Raw genomic sequence first — 14,232 nt, 5'->3', positions numbered from 1 at the left:
CACGTTAGTAAGCGGGCTTGACGCAAGTCCACTACCAAAAATGTTTTAACAATTTTTTTTTGAGGACGGCGGAGCATATTTACAGCAACTTTTTGACTTCTCTCCCTTAAGTGCAACGATCCTGAATAGACTGAACGACTAGAATATCTGGAATTTAGGAATCCATACGAGTTCAACGAACTATCACACGTTACTGCAGCTTCAAAATTGGCCGAGATATTGAACTTCGAAATATTGATGTTTGTATGAAAATAAGCAAAATGTCGTTTTTTTAGATAACTGAAATCGCCTACGTTAGTTAGTTAGTTAGTTAGTTATTCCTATGGAAAAGTCCTAAACGTTTCGATAGATTTTCCTGAAATTTTGGTTATAGGCTAATAATGGCCCAAAAATAAGAATGGAATTTTCAAAAGTTGGAAAAAATCCATTTCTTGGGAGCTGGAGCTCCCCAAAGTATCCATACAAATACCATATAAAAGCCAATTTGTATGTGTGTGATGTATATTTTGTTGCATGATATGGGTGGTGTAGTGTGGTGAATGGTGTGTGTTGTTTTTGAATGTGTTTCTTGTTATGGAAATTTCTGGGATCATTAAGCATAAACTTCCACTAGATTGGTTCTAAAATTTTGGGATGACAGATGATTCCTCTGGAACTCCCTAACTTCCATCTGTTATTTTGATGAATTTGGGTTATTTTCGACATGTGTGAAGTGTTCCAAGGTTGGTTCCTAAATTTTGGAATGACATATGATTCCTCTCGCACTTCCTAACTTCCATCGGATTTTTTGATGGATTTGAGTTATTTTCGACATGAGTGAGGTTTTCCAAGGTTGGTTCCTAAATTTTGGGATGGCAGATGATTCCTCTGGTACTTCCTAACTTCCATCGGATTTTTTTTGATGAATTTGGGTTATTTTCGACAGGACTGAAGTGTTCCTAGGTTGGTTGACAGATGATTTCTCTAGCACTTCCTAACTTCCATCGGATTTTTCGATGGATTTGGGTTATTTTCGATATAAGTGAGGTGTACCAATATTGTTTTCTAGATTTTGGGATTCAGACTGATTTCTCTAGAATTTTTTAATTTCCATAAGGTTTTTTAATGTTGTCGAAATGACATACTTACAAAAGTGGTGATACCAGTCAAAAAACCCTTAAAGGGTAAATGTGACGCAAGTCTTTTATCTTACTTACAAAATAACGGATATCTCTGAGGGTGACGCATTGTGCGTCGTACGCAAAAGTTTTATAAAAAAAAATTGACTCGAAAAATTTGTGAAAGAAAATTTTACAACAAGAAATTTGCGTCACAAGTAGCAGATGTTGAGGAACGTATTGTTAGGAAAATGGTTGAAAAATGTACTGAAAGAATTTAAACGAAAGAAAACCGAATCATCGGCTACTTGTGACGCAAATTTCTTGTTGTAAAATTTTCTTTCACAAATTTTTTGAGTCAAATTTTTGTTGATAAAACTTTTGCGTACAATGCGTCACCCTCAGCGATAGTAGTTATTTTGTAAGTAAGATAAAAGACTTGCGTCACATTTACCCTCTAAGAGGTTTTTGACTGATTAGTCTAAGCAGAGACTAAAGCTGCAATCGCAGTAAAAAAAGCATTCCGTTTTGCCTCAGTTTTGGCTTGACAGATCGTTTTTAACAATAGGAAATACGTAAACGGAGACAAAACGGAATGCTTTTTTTTACTGTGTAAGGCCCCACCCAATACGCTGCTATTTTAATTGATTCGAGTCCAGCCTTCGAAATATTTGTTTTGTTTACAATCTTCAGTTATATGATGATGAAGACTCAATTTTTAGAGATACACTATTCAATCGTGAGTGGTCCTCTAAATAGAGTACTGGACAGTGTATCGAGCAAATTCTGGCGCTGTAAAAAAATGTGAACACAATTTTCATAGAATAGTACTATATTTGGCAGATGTCGTTAAAAGCAATTTTTCCTAAAAGTGCGTTTTTAGTCGTTCATATTTGAAATTTTAACTCGTACAATGAAAAATTAGGTCGTGTTCTTTCAATCTAAAAATTCTTGTGACGTGACAAGTCAACTTGATGTAGGTATCATTTCTCTACTACGAAATAGTAGACTACTATACCAGTGAAGTAATTTGATATCTCGTATCCAGATGAGTAAAAGTATCCGAGGGCTTCAGCCCGAGGTACTTTTCCTCATTGTGATACGAGATATCAAATTATTTCATGTGTAAAGTATAACGTTTTACTTTACGAGCGAGGAAAATGGTTTTCACTAGTGAGGGAATAGCCACTTTACCTCACAAGTAAAGTAAACAGAATTTACAGTTAGGTTAGGTTTATAGCTAGCTAGGCTGTCTGAGAGTGCTATGTACATGGTCATCGTTTCTCACTGCTGGCTTAACAATAAGTTGAACATACTGTAGGCACCATTCATGATGTGTTGATTATTTATAAACTATTTACTTCTGAAAATACTTCAAAAAGTGATAATGTGAGACCAAATTCAGTATTTTGCCACATCAGAATGCAGGGCCTATTTTCGATAATTTTTTAAATAATTTTAGATAATTTTGATAATTTTTTGAGAATTTCGCTAGTTTTTTGAGAATTTAGAGAATTTAATTTTTTGATAATTTTGATAATTTTTAAGAATTTTGATAATTTTGAGAATTTAAATTATCGAAAATAGGCCCTGACAGAATGTGTTTTCCTACAGTCTTTGGTTTGTGTTTGAGCTGAACGCTCTTAACGGACCGTCAAATTTTAACATTTAAAACTCACCGATGTAAAAGTTTCCAAGTTCAGTGGATAGATTAGGATCACAATTTCTAGTGGTTGCTTTAATATTTCGCACATGATTAGAACATACTTTTTGTCCGTTTCCGTTTGTTCAATCCAATTGGATTCGAATAAGCGGTAACCCAATCGGCTGCTCGAATCAGTTATTTCATTTCCAAAGTGCATAATCATAAAAATGTCGGCAACTGCGTAGGTCAACACAACAACATTCGATTGAATTACAAACATATTGTCCGTCGAAATCTAAATTGGTAACGATGCGAAAAAAGATTAAATAGTACATTTCGTACCTAGGACTAAAAGTCTTTTTTAGCATGTGAGAAGTTTCCTGGCAGAGTCGAAGGCGAGGTCTGGGATCGAATACGCTAAAAAAGACTTTTAGTCCGTGGTACGAATAGTATTTTTCATATTGGACGGAGAAAAAGTGCCGAAGACGCTCTTTTCGGGTCCTAGGTATGAAAATCCGGTTTTCATCATTTTCACAGAATTACTTACAATAGACAATTGGACGGAGAAAAAGTGCGACGAAGTCGCTCTTTTCGGGTCCTAGGTATGAAAATCAGATTTTCATCATTTTCACAGAATTACTTACAATAGACAATTGGACGGAGAAAAAGTGCGACGAAGTCGCTCTTTTCGGGTCCTAGGTATGAAAATCAGATTTTCATCATTTTCACAGAATTACTTACAATAGACAATTGGACGGAGAAAAAGTGCGACGAAGTCGCTCTTTTCGGGTCCTAGGTATGAAAATCAGATTTTCATCATTTTCACAGAATTACTTACAATAGACAATTGGACGGAGAAAAAGTGCGACGAAGTCGCTCTTTTCGGGTCCTAGGTATGAAAATCAGATTTTCATCATTTTCACAGAATTACTTACAATAGACAAATTGTAGACTGATAGACAAATTAGTAATCCGCTCATGGTAATCTGCCCCATAAATAATGTATTGAAGGTAGACTTAAATCGCTCAACTGTTCTGTTGTCAATAGTTAGACTCAATTTAATAGGAATTCCAATTTCAATTAAAAAAATCTTTTACTCTGTCAAATTTCGATGAAATTTTATCATAACAATGAATTTATCAACGAATGCCCCACGATGTGGTCCTTCGATCTGGCGGATGTGGTCTTTTATTTCCATCTCTTTCCTTCCTAAGTTTTTAAATTGATTCCCCAACAGATCGAATGCGATTGAATAACTGAACATAATGTACCAAAGCAGTGGTGTGATCATTATAGATATGACGCATAGCATCAATAGCAATGAAATAAATACAAATAGTGAATAATAAATAATGTCTGAATCATTCCACGAGATACTGATAAAAAACGGTAGTAAATGATGGTCTTCGCTAAATATTGGAAGTTGCACAGTAATACCACAAGTGGCGGTAATTGCAGCTACATAACAATATGGAGCAAATATGTTTGAGAAAAAGTTTAGTTTCTTGTTGGTTTGGTCGTACTCTTCCCGATTGTTTGGTGAGAGCAGATGACTGAGATCATTTAAATATTCAAAGATTTTTTCTTGCTTGAAAATCAGGTACAAACATTTGATGTAAATAATCGCACATACGAAGAACATCATCATTACGCGCAGAGATTCGCTCAGATCATCAAGTAGAAATGCATCCGCTATCAGAAAAGCTGGAAACAACCCATAGAAAAACACAAGAGAAAATCTCTTTCCATTTTTACGGTAATTCGATTCTTCGTCCCTTTGCCAAAATCCAAAACGGTAAAATATGTTTATGTACATATGAATTGGTTTAATCAGCTGAATAGTGTACATTTCGATGGATTTATATTACTTCGACCACTACAATCAGTTGCTAAATTTGTACTGCTAGTGCACCAGTATGAACTTACTCTATAAATACAAGCCAACATTGATAAAACCATCTAACATACGTTTAACACGCATAAGAGCGATGCGTAAATCAGTGTAGCACTAAGGTAAGTAGCACTGATTAGCACCGTGCGACCGCTTTAAACTAGCGTGCACGTGAGCGTAGTGTGATACGTACATTAGTTTTATGGTGATTTTTAACTGTATTTTAATTGAAACCTCGAACCCAGATGGTCATAAGCACCTTTCCATTAGGTATATCAAAAACCGCCCTTTTTTCAAAAACCGATGCACGGTAATACTGTCATTTAAAAAAAATACCGGTAAAAAACTGGTAAATTTATATTGAATAAAAGATCTTCCGCCGAAAGCCGTTGGCTGTAGTAAGAGGGTATTTTTGCAAGCGAAGCGAACAATTGTTTTCATTGTGAAAAAGTTCGGAACAATGTAAACCATTTGAAATATGGGAAGCTGAATATGCGCGCGCGTAACCGTTAAAATGTGGGCATAAACTCCTGCTCACTTTTAACTTAAGCAATTCTTTGATAGTAATTTTACTACTGCATTACATATCGATAAAGAAGTAATTTTCTAACGTATTCATAATTTGGAAGACATCACAACGTTTTTTGTTAGACAAAAACTTACTTTTTACTTACATAGCCTCACGGTGGGGTTGAACAAAACTTAAATAGAGTCGCGATACCACCTCTGATTTTTTTTCATGTTCTTATTGAGGTACTCGAGTACTATAAGGAACCACATTCAGTCTGAGGATCCATCCAGCCGTTTCGGAGAACCGGCACTCATGGCCGTGCGGGACCGACGAGTCAATTTGAATACAGATTATTATCGCAACGGATAGATGGACTAATTCTAAGCTAATTCGTGTTGAAATGGCTTCCCTCGACAACTTGACCACGTAGCTACAGCCAGCTTAAGTCGAAAATTAGACATCTTTGAATGGTGATATGTCCAAGACGAAGAAAGTTTGAAACTCTTTGAATGGCGATATTAGTAGAGGATTCCATGCTCTATCCGAAACGGCTGGATGGATCCGCGAACTGAATGTGGTTCCTTATAGTGCTCGAGTCCCTCAATAAGAACATGAAAAAAAAACAGAGGTGGTATCGCGACTCTATTTAAGTTTTGTTCAACCCCACCGTGACCTTACTACTTTCTGAAAATCTTTGAGATGTCCGAAGTAATTGATGCGCAATTGAAATAGTACCTTTCAAATGGTTTGTTATAAGGGGAAATTGCAACAAAAAAATTACCCAATTGATGTGAATTTTTCGAAAGTTTTGATTACTACGATAATAAAGTTTGTAAACGTACAGGGTATCCACAACTCCACCTTCAGTTAAATGCTCTTAACAGACAGTGAAACAAAAATGATTTTGGGCATTCTATCAGTTTAAAATGACATATTAGACGTATAGCCCTAGTACATCGTGTACGAGACGTTGTTCCAATAGTTAACAAGGTCAATCGCGAATAATTAATAACAATCACCTGCAATTTGGAAAGAAGTTCTCAGGGTTGACTATTGCGACAATCTTTAATATTGAATTCAGTACGTGGTCGATTCTCGATTCCAAAACTAAGTCCCACCCTTTGGGTGAGTCAGGTCCCTTGACTGAAAATATTCACAAAATAATGTTGTTATTTTGTCATTGGTAAACTTCTTAATCAATTAGATTACACTGTTACAAACATCTGAATTTATTTTAACTGGTTTTTTATCTTGTTGAAAATGGACAATTTCTGAAGTCCAATCGAATGACAATATTTTGACCTCCAAAAATTTCTAACTAGACAACATTACATTCTGACTTTTTTAAAGTTTTCTCGAAAGAGTCGTACTAATTCCCTTGACTGAAAGTCATGGGTCTTACGGATGATAAACACCCTAAAATGTTTGTCACACAATGATCACTATTATGATTGAAAATGCATGAATGTATGACCAAAAACCTTAAATACAGAAAATGTTTGTCACACTTTGATGATTCGTTGATAACACGATAACTTGAGTAATTTTCAACGGATTTTCAAAAACTTTTTTTTAATCGACGGGGAATTAAATTAATGAGGTTAAGTTCGAAGATGGGCTATTACGGTCGGGTGTTCTTAGAGATATTCCCAAAAGAATTTTTGTCTCGTCCCTTGATTCCACGATAACTCGAGTAGTTTTCGACGGTTTTCAAAAAACTTTTTTTTATTTGACGGGGAATTAAATTCCTCAGGTTAAGTTCGAAGATGGGTTATAACGGACGGGTGATCTTAGAGATATTCTCAGGAGAATTTTTGTCTGGTCGCTTGATTCCACGATAACTCGAGTAGTTTTCGACGAATTTCCAAAAACTTTTTTTTAATCGACGGGGAATTAAATTGCTGAGGCTAAGTTTGAAGATGGGTCGTAACGGGCTGGTGATCTCAGAGATATTCCTAAAAGAATTTTTGTATCGTCCCGTGATATTATCGTGTTATTAGTTGAGTAATTCTTAATGGTCCACAAAAGACAATTATCCCACTAAGAAAGACATTTTTGGGTTAAGCTCGTTAATGGAATATACTGGAGTAATATTCTAGGATTCATTCCAAAATTTTGTGTGTGTAATATCTTTATATAGATGATAAGAAAAAAATTAAAGTTTGGACGAGTGTGAAGACAGTATTTAAAAATCACCCAAATGTATACTGTTCAGCAAATCATCGATGCCTCTTAAGTACTGAAAATACGTATGAGCCAGTATATGATCAAGTGCTGGAATTTCTCATATACGTGTTTTGTATCGAAAGTAGGGTACGCATACCCTGGTATACCTTTATATACTTTTAGAGTGATTTTTTTTTGCTCGGATTACAAAAATCTTCTTGAGAAAAGTAGTCAGTCAGTCAAGGGATCTGACCCATCCAAAAGATGGGGCCTAGTCGATCGGTATTGAAGCTCTATAAGTGAGCAGTAGTCCGATGAAAACAACTAATTTTTCCTGGAAATTATTTACAAAAGTTGGTTTTTGCATTTTACGGTCGCTCTCTTGATTGTGGCCACTCCTTTATGTGGAAAAATGATTTGCCCGACCCCAAAAAACCCCCAATAGTGCATCCATGCCGAAATCGGTCTTAACTCGCTGCAAAATTTCAACTCTAACTTCACTTTTCTGCCTGAAAACACCTTTTAGATAATGTTTTTCAAAAAATTTCTGGCGTAAAACCCTTGACTTTCAGTGCGGAAATCCATTATGAACTGTTGTATATTATTACGTTACTCGGAACTTATAAAATGTTTTTTTTTACTTCAACATGGAATAATTAATTCACCAGATTGAAATCGTACATGAGGCGTTTCCAATAAAACAATCAAAAGAGGCAACAGGTGCACCTGGCAAAAACTGGAAACTGTTAATTATAAAACAGTTGATGAAAAAGTAGGATTTTGGGTTTCAATGACATTTTATGAATACTGAACGAAAAGATTTGATTTTATTTGTCTCCGGGTAAAACGATGATAAATTAGAATCGACTTCTGTTCACAAAATATTAACAAACTGTGAAAAATTCACAGTTCGTGCTCAAAATAGTTCACATCTGTACTCGAACTGTGTATCGTTTGTTCACATGTTCTTGGTGTCTGTGCACATTTTGAGTTGTGTACACAGAATGTGAACACTCTGTGCTCTGGAATTTTAGTGGACAGAATCTTTAGTTTTTGATCAAAAACTTCAGACCAGGTGGTCTAAAAGTATAGTAAGTTGTTTAACAAGAACAATGTTTATGAGACCAGAGCGAGGATCGTAATTCGGTGTATGTGGAATTTCTTATTTCTCCTCGATCTCGATGTCGATCTCGCGAGATGAACGTTTTTTATATGTCATTTATGTTAAAAATATTTTTGTTCAGTCCCGTGTTCTTCAAACTGAAGCGTTCTGACTCTGAGGTTCACATCTCATTTGGGCGCGTACAACAAAAATGTTATTTCTAAATTTCAATTTGTTTTCAAGTGTCTTGCAAGCTTCATGTATTAAAAAAATATATTTTTAATTCATGGGTATGGGTATGGTAACCAACGAGCATATTCCAACAAAAAGCACAGTGCTTTTACTTTTATATGAAAATTTCCCCAAAATGTTTCTTATGCAAATTATTTGCAAGAAAAGCTTTTTTGCAGATTATTTATTGACATTTCTGATCAAGTAGTTTCTTATGAAACTCAAAATTGCTAAATAATAAATGGAAAAGTACCGTTAAGTGTTTCTTATGCAAATTACGGCAGCACACTACACTGCATTTTGTCAGCCAATTAAAACACCAAGACTGTAAACTTTGAGGCCTCAAAGCTTACAGCCTTGCTTAAAGCTTGACTGCGGCCGTGTAGCCGCAATAATATAGATAAATTAGTTTGGGCTTTCCGATTTCACGAAAAGGATAGACTTATGATCAGAGCTATAATACCGATGACCGGTTAATCATAACCAAGTTGAGGTATTTCTCATTGAATATTTTTACCAGGAAAGTGCAGAGAATCGTTGTCATTATATACTCATTGTTTCATCTGTAAGTCAAACCAACACAAGTTATGCAATTGTTGTGTCGGTATACGAATTTTGGCCTTGCAGATGAAAACTTCCTCTCTCAAAGCACTTTACCTGTAACTTTTGAGACATACGCTTCAAGGCGAGTTAAGATAACTGGGTTGGAATTCTATTTCCTTCTCACTCAGGATAACACTCCCTTTTTGAACAGTTGAATTCAACTCGTCTCGGGCCTCGGGGTCACACGTCAAATTGTGACTAAGCTTTCGATTTTTTTCATTCTTTAATTTTTGACAGCCGATCCGAGACAATATTAATTTTAATGATTTTCGCTCTCCTTAAACATTCCATTGGGGGTCGAAAAAATTGTTTCAATTTTGGATTTTTGGAATTAAATGGTCGTTATTTCATTAAAATTCCGCTAAAATTAATGTAATTCACGCCGTAAGTGCGGTCGAAATTCAAAATGGAAAGTGTGGAGGTCTTTCTGACGTAGCGTCATTTTCGTACAAGGAAGCGTTGAAATATAGTTTTCGGTTCACTTTTTCATCGAATCGTTCACTTAAAATTCAAATTTTAGGCACACTTACGGCGTGAATAACAAGTGCTCGAAGAACTCAAGGAGCTACGGGATCCAACTAGTCTTGATATAAAATCGAGTATAAAAATTCTATTGCTTGAACATTTATTGTTATCAATGATTATTTACGTCGCTTAAAAATAATTTGGAAAAAATATACTAACCACGTTCCACTCAGTTTCAATTAAAAAAATGATACGCTCGGTGCTAAACGCAGTTAAGAGAAATCTAAAACCAATTAGGAGTAAAACTGTTACAACATCTAGCAATCTTCCATTGCAAGTTGATGCTGTAGTAATTGGTGGTGGCGTAATCGGTTGTAGTATTTTATACCAACTATCGAAGCGTGGTGTTCGCGTATTACTTGTCGAACGTGGTAAATTAACGTGTGGAACAACATTTCACACAGCCGGACTAGTATGGAGTTTAAGACACAGTCAATTCGAAATTGAAATGTTAAAGAGAACGAAACGAGTTTTCAGCGAATTGGGTGCAGATAATTGCGGTTGGATAAACAATGGATCGCTTTTCATTGCACACTCTAAGGAAGAGTTAAGAGAATTTGCAGTATTGAGCGAACTCGGTAAATCATTGGGAGTAAATAGTTTCATTTTGAGTGAAAGTGAAGCTAGAGAGTTGTTTCCACTGTTGGAGTCGAAGAATTTTATTGGAGCACTTTATTCGCCAGGTCAAGAAATTTGTTATCACTTAGTGTACATAAAGTCAATAAAACGTTCGCAGATGATGGTGTTGTCGATCCATATCTACTTTGCAGTGCCCTGATCAAAGCTTCAAGACGTTTGAACGGGACGGTGCTTGAGAATTGTAGCGTAAAGGAAATCTTATTTGACCAAAATGAACAGGGACGAAAAGTTAGAGGTGTATTAACTGACATAGGAAGTGTTGAAGCGGATTGTGTTATCAATGCTAGAGGTAATCCACTAACGAACGATTTGTTTAAATGGCAATCTTGTCTATAATCTATCCATAAGCGATATGAATTCTTATCGAAATTTTTATACAGGACTTTGGTCGAATCAGTCCATAATGGGTAAAGACACACCATTACCATTTATAACAATGAAACACTCGTACGTCGTCACAGACACTATACAAAATCTAAACAAATGGCCAAACATACGTGATCACGACTTATCAATTTACTTTCGAGTTCAAGGTCAGTCTCTTATCATCGGCGGCTATGAATCAAATCCAACAGTCGTCAACAATGTTCCGAACGATTTCCAATTTAGTTTGTATGAAATGGATTGGACAACGTTTGAACCATTGATGCAAAATGCAATAAAACTCTGTCCGACCCTTGAAAGTGTTGGTATTAAGTCGTCAATATGTGGACCAGAAGCGTTTTCCATTGATCGTAAACCAATTGTGGGCCCGGACTACCATATAAATGGTTTGTTTCACGCATGCGCTTTTAGTTCGAATGGAATGATGTTAAGTGGTGGCGTTGCTGAACGAGTAGCTCATTGGGTGGTCAACGGTATGTCGAGTGTGGATGTGGGACTGTACGATTTGAAAAGATTCGACAGCGAGAAGGCAATGGACAAGGCCTGGATACAACAAAAATGTGTGGAGAATTATTCTAATAAATCTAGAAGTAAGCAAACTATACTTAAAATGTAGTCAAAAACAAACAACAAGATGAGTCGTATCTGGTACTTCTTTTGTTCGCCTAATAGTTGTCACAAAATCTTTTACTTCATTCGTTAAAAAGAATAATTGGCTATTTAAAAGAAATAGAGTCAGAGCTCATTGCTTATTTTTGTCATGATCATCGATAAACAGATGTCAACAGATGTATGTTTCTGAAAGGTATCCTTCGTCATAGTCAATTGTATTGAGTCAAAATTAAATTGATGAAATTGAGTTTCTTACATTTTTAACTTGTTAATTAAGTCATGGGTACAACTTCAGGAGAACAGGACTCACAACAACAAACAACTCTAAAAAGTCTTTCATGAAATTAGACGTTAGTAAGATGAGAATGAATAGAAAATGATATCAGTCTGAAACCCAAGGTGTTTGATTCGTGCGTCTCCCCAGTGTCCACGTGAATGGAGTCTAACCTTAACGAAATCATTCAATTCAAAAAACAAATTGAGATTAACAGAACCTAATGTGCTTAGAATTTCGCTCGAACACAAAATGAAAATTCAATCGATTCGAGAGCAAATGAAACGATAGCATCTGTCTTATGGGCACCAACAAGATTTGAACCATGGACCGCTTGCTTGTGAAGCAATAAGCGGTGTATGAACCAAACCACTGGACCATCGGCCAAAAATGTTATGACATTTCATCAGCTGTGCAACGATGTCCCATATGTGTTGGTCAAAGTAGAAATGACCAAACGAGACTACCTACCAAATGAATTGCAGTACAAACGTAGGTGGTCGATTTTCAGAAACTGCCCGTTTTTCCTACGTGAGGTTAACACGTTGCCAGTTATTGCGAATGGTCAACTTTAGGCACACCGGAAAGTGCTAAGGGAGTCAAGGAATACCTCCAAATAAATTTATAAAAATCAAAAAGAGCATTATCCCCTACGTATTAAACACACTAAAAATATCAGGTAGACAAGTGTAACAGCGATAAATTAAGATTTTCCTGCGTTATGAGGAGTTCCACTTGGTAAAGTATTGAAATCTTTAGTTTCAAGGTGCATGGTTGTTGACGTTACCTAACCATTATGAGCCTTGGTCACACAACATTGAGAATTGATACTTAGATGTCAGGTAAGTGCAGTACGCGTAAAATGTCACATTCGACTTTCGTGTATGTGTTGGTGTGTATGAGAATGATATGTCAAAAAATCTGATAAATAAACACTAGACTGTAACTAAAAACAAAAATTTCACGCGAAATGGATCACATTGAATTATCCAGCATAGTTGTAGACGGTTTGAAATGTTTGAACACTTCGATTAATACTGATTTAACCAAGAAATTAATTAGCAATGCTGTCAAAATGGCATTGTATTCCGATGCTAGTGAGTCATTAAATTACAAGAACATTTTGTTCAAGTATCAATAACCAATGTTTCCATTCAGACATTCCGGCTAATCCAGAGATATACGCAACAAAACCCGATTTCGCAAAACAGGCTGAATATGCAGTGTTGACCGTTATATTCCTGTCGATCAAACACAACTACGACAGCACAAAATTCCGCAGTCTACTGGAGTCGCACAACGTCTCCGCAATGGCAGTGGACGAATTGATCAAAGTGTACGATACGAACAAAACCGAGCTGCGTGTAAAGAATCTGACCACTGGAATATCATTGCCACACATGACAAATGTTGAATGGAAGTTAACGTGCGATGTCAAGTCATCCCAAACTGAGTGCGGGTCCGGTGAATTGACGTACAACATCCATTTGGGAAGGTACAAGGACAAAACGGGCGAACGGGAAACGATCGCGGATTTCGTGTGTAATGTGGAAGAGCTACAGTCGTTGATATACAAATTGAAAGAGATCGAGAGACAGTATGAACGTTTAAGTGAGAAGTGACTTTCGTGTATGATGGTCTGTATGCGCGGAGCCTATTGATGGGGGCTTTTTATTTATATCTTCTGCATAAGAATAAAACCAATTTAGAAAACGACTCGAGGCACGTTTTACTCTTCCGAAGAAAATATTTTAAAATTGGCTTTCTCGGCTGGTTTAAACCACAAACGTAAAAATTCAAGTCAGTGCAACCTGACCCCTTACCTTAATTACTACTCAGCTGAACTAAGGCAAATGAATTCAAAACTTTGAGTTACAATGACCGGAATGCCATTTAATGTCAAAAATAGGCCAAGAAATGACTGAAATAAAAATGTATAAAAATCGGGTGAATAATCCTCTTCAACTGCAGACACTGAAATTATGCAGAAGTTTCGGTCACTTGAGAAACGGCGACAAAGGCGAATTTTAGAAGAAACAGCGAGTCCTAGAAGAAACCGTGAATTCTAGAAGAAACAGAATTTTTCGTCCATTTTTCGAAAATCGCCGATCCTCCTCGTCGTTTTAAAATCAGCCACTTATTTTTGGTAACATTCGGTTTTTCTTCTAGAACTCGCCGTTTCTACTAGAAATCCCCGTTTTTTTTCTCTCTAAAACTTTCCGTTTTGTCTGACGTCTGACCGTTTCTTCTAGAATTCTCAGTTTTTTACAAACTGCGTAAGAGACGAGTTTGTTTTTTTTTTCAAATGAGTTTGTCCTTTGTCGAAATGCGCTACCTTGAGGCGCTCTCTTGAGACCTTGAGAAAATGTAATGGCGCCTTAAGGTGTGCGAATGGCAAGGAAGAGGCTATTATCACATTGTGCGAGACTCTTTACTACTCGCACATTGTGTGAAACTCACCGTTTCTTCGTAAATTCCCCTTTGTTGCCGTTTCCAAGTGGCCGAAACTTCTGCATAATGCCACTGAATCAGAGATAGAATTTCATTCCCC

General features: G+C 36.3%; 3 protein-coding genes across 4 annotated transcripts; 2 read left to right on the top strand and 1 right to left on the bottom strand.

The window, feature by feature from the left end:
* Positions 1-2,223: 2,223 nt before the first annotated feature.
* Positions 2,224-4,639, bottom strand: LOC119077690 (odorant receptor 94a-like). 2 transcript variants are annotated; one of them, XM_037184955.1, is made up of 4 exons: positions 3,841-4,639; positions 3,678-3,777; positions 2,777-3,037; positions 2,224-2,469 (listed from the first exon to the last, which is right to left on the bottom strand). In XM_037184955.1, the coding sequence occupies exons 1-4, from the start codon at positions 4,590-4,592 to the stop codon at positions 2,455-2,457; spliced, it is 1,128 nt and encodes a 375-aa protein (XP_037040850.1). In that variant the 5' UTR covers positions 4,593-4,639; the 3' UTR covers positions 2,224-2,454. The 2 variants fall into 2 exon arrangements, with proteins under 2 accessions (XP_037040850.1, XP_037040849.1); XM_037184954.1 differs by lacking the exon at positions 2,224-2,469 and having other exon boundaries at positions 2,690-3,037.
* Positions 4,640-9,927: 5,288 nt separating this feature from the next.
* LOC119077687 (sarcosine dehydrogenase, mitochondrial-like) lies at positions 9,928-11,511 on the top strand. Its single transcript, XM_037184951.1, has 3 exons — positions 9,928-10,455; positions 10,509-10,700; positions 10,792-11,511. Exons 1-3 carry the CDS (start codon positions 9,960-9,962, stop codon positions 11,409-11,411), a joined length of 1,308 nt encoding a protein of 435 aa, XP_037040846.1. The 5' UTR covers positions 9,928-9,959; the 3' UTR covers positions 11,412-11,511.
* A 1,073-nt stretch (positions 11,512-12,584) lies between these two features.
* On the top strand, positions 12,585-13,398 carry LOC119077712 (COMM domain-containing protein 3). Its single transcript, XM_037184991.1, has 2 exons — positions 12,585-12,778; positions 12,840-13,398. The coding sequence occupies exons 1-2, from the start codon at positions 12,652-12,654 to the stop codon at positions 13,301-13,303; spliced, it is 591 nt and encodes a 196-aa protein (XP_037040886.1). The 5' UTR covers positions 12,585-12,651; the 3' UTR covers positions 13,304-13,398.
* Positions 13,399-14,232: the final 834 nt, after the last annotated feature.

Source organism: Bradysia coprophila, unplaced genomic scaffold (genome assembly GCF_014529535.1).
Source record: "Bradysia coprophila strain Holo2 unplaced genomic scaffold, BU_Bcop_v1 contig_24, whole genome shotgun sequence".
In the NCBI taxonomy this organism is placed as follows: Eukaryota; Metazoa; Arthropoda; class Insecta; order Diptera; family Sciaridae; genus Bradysia; species Bradysia coprophila.
Note: the sequence above shows the minus strand (reverse complement) of the source record. Positions and strands in the feature narration are given on the sequence as shown.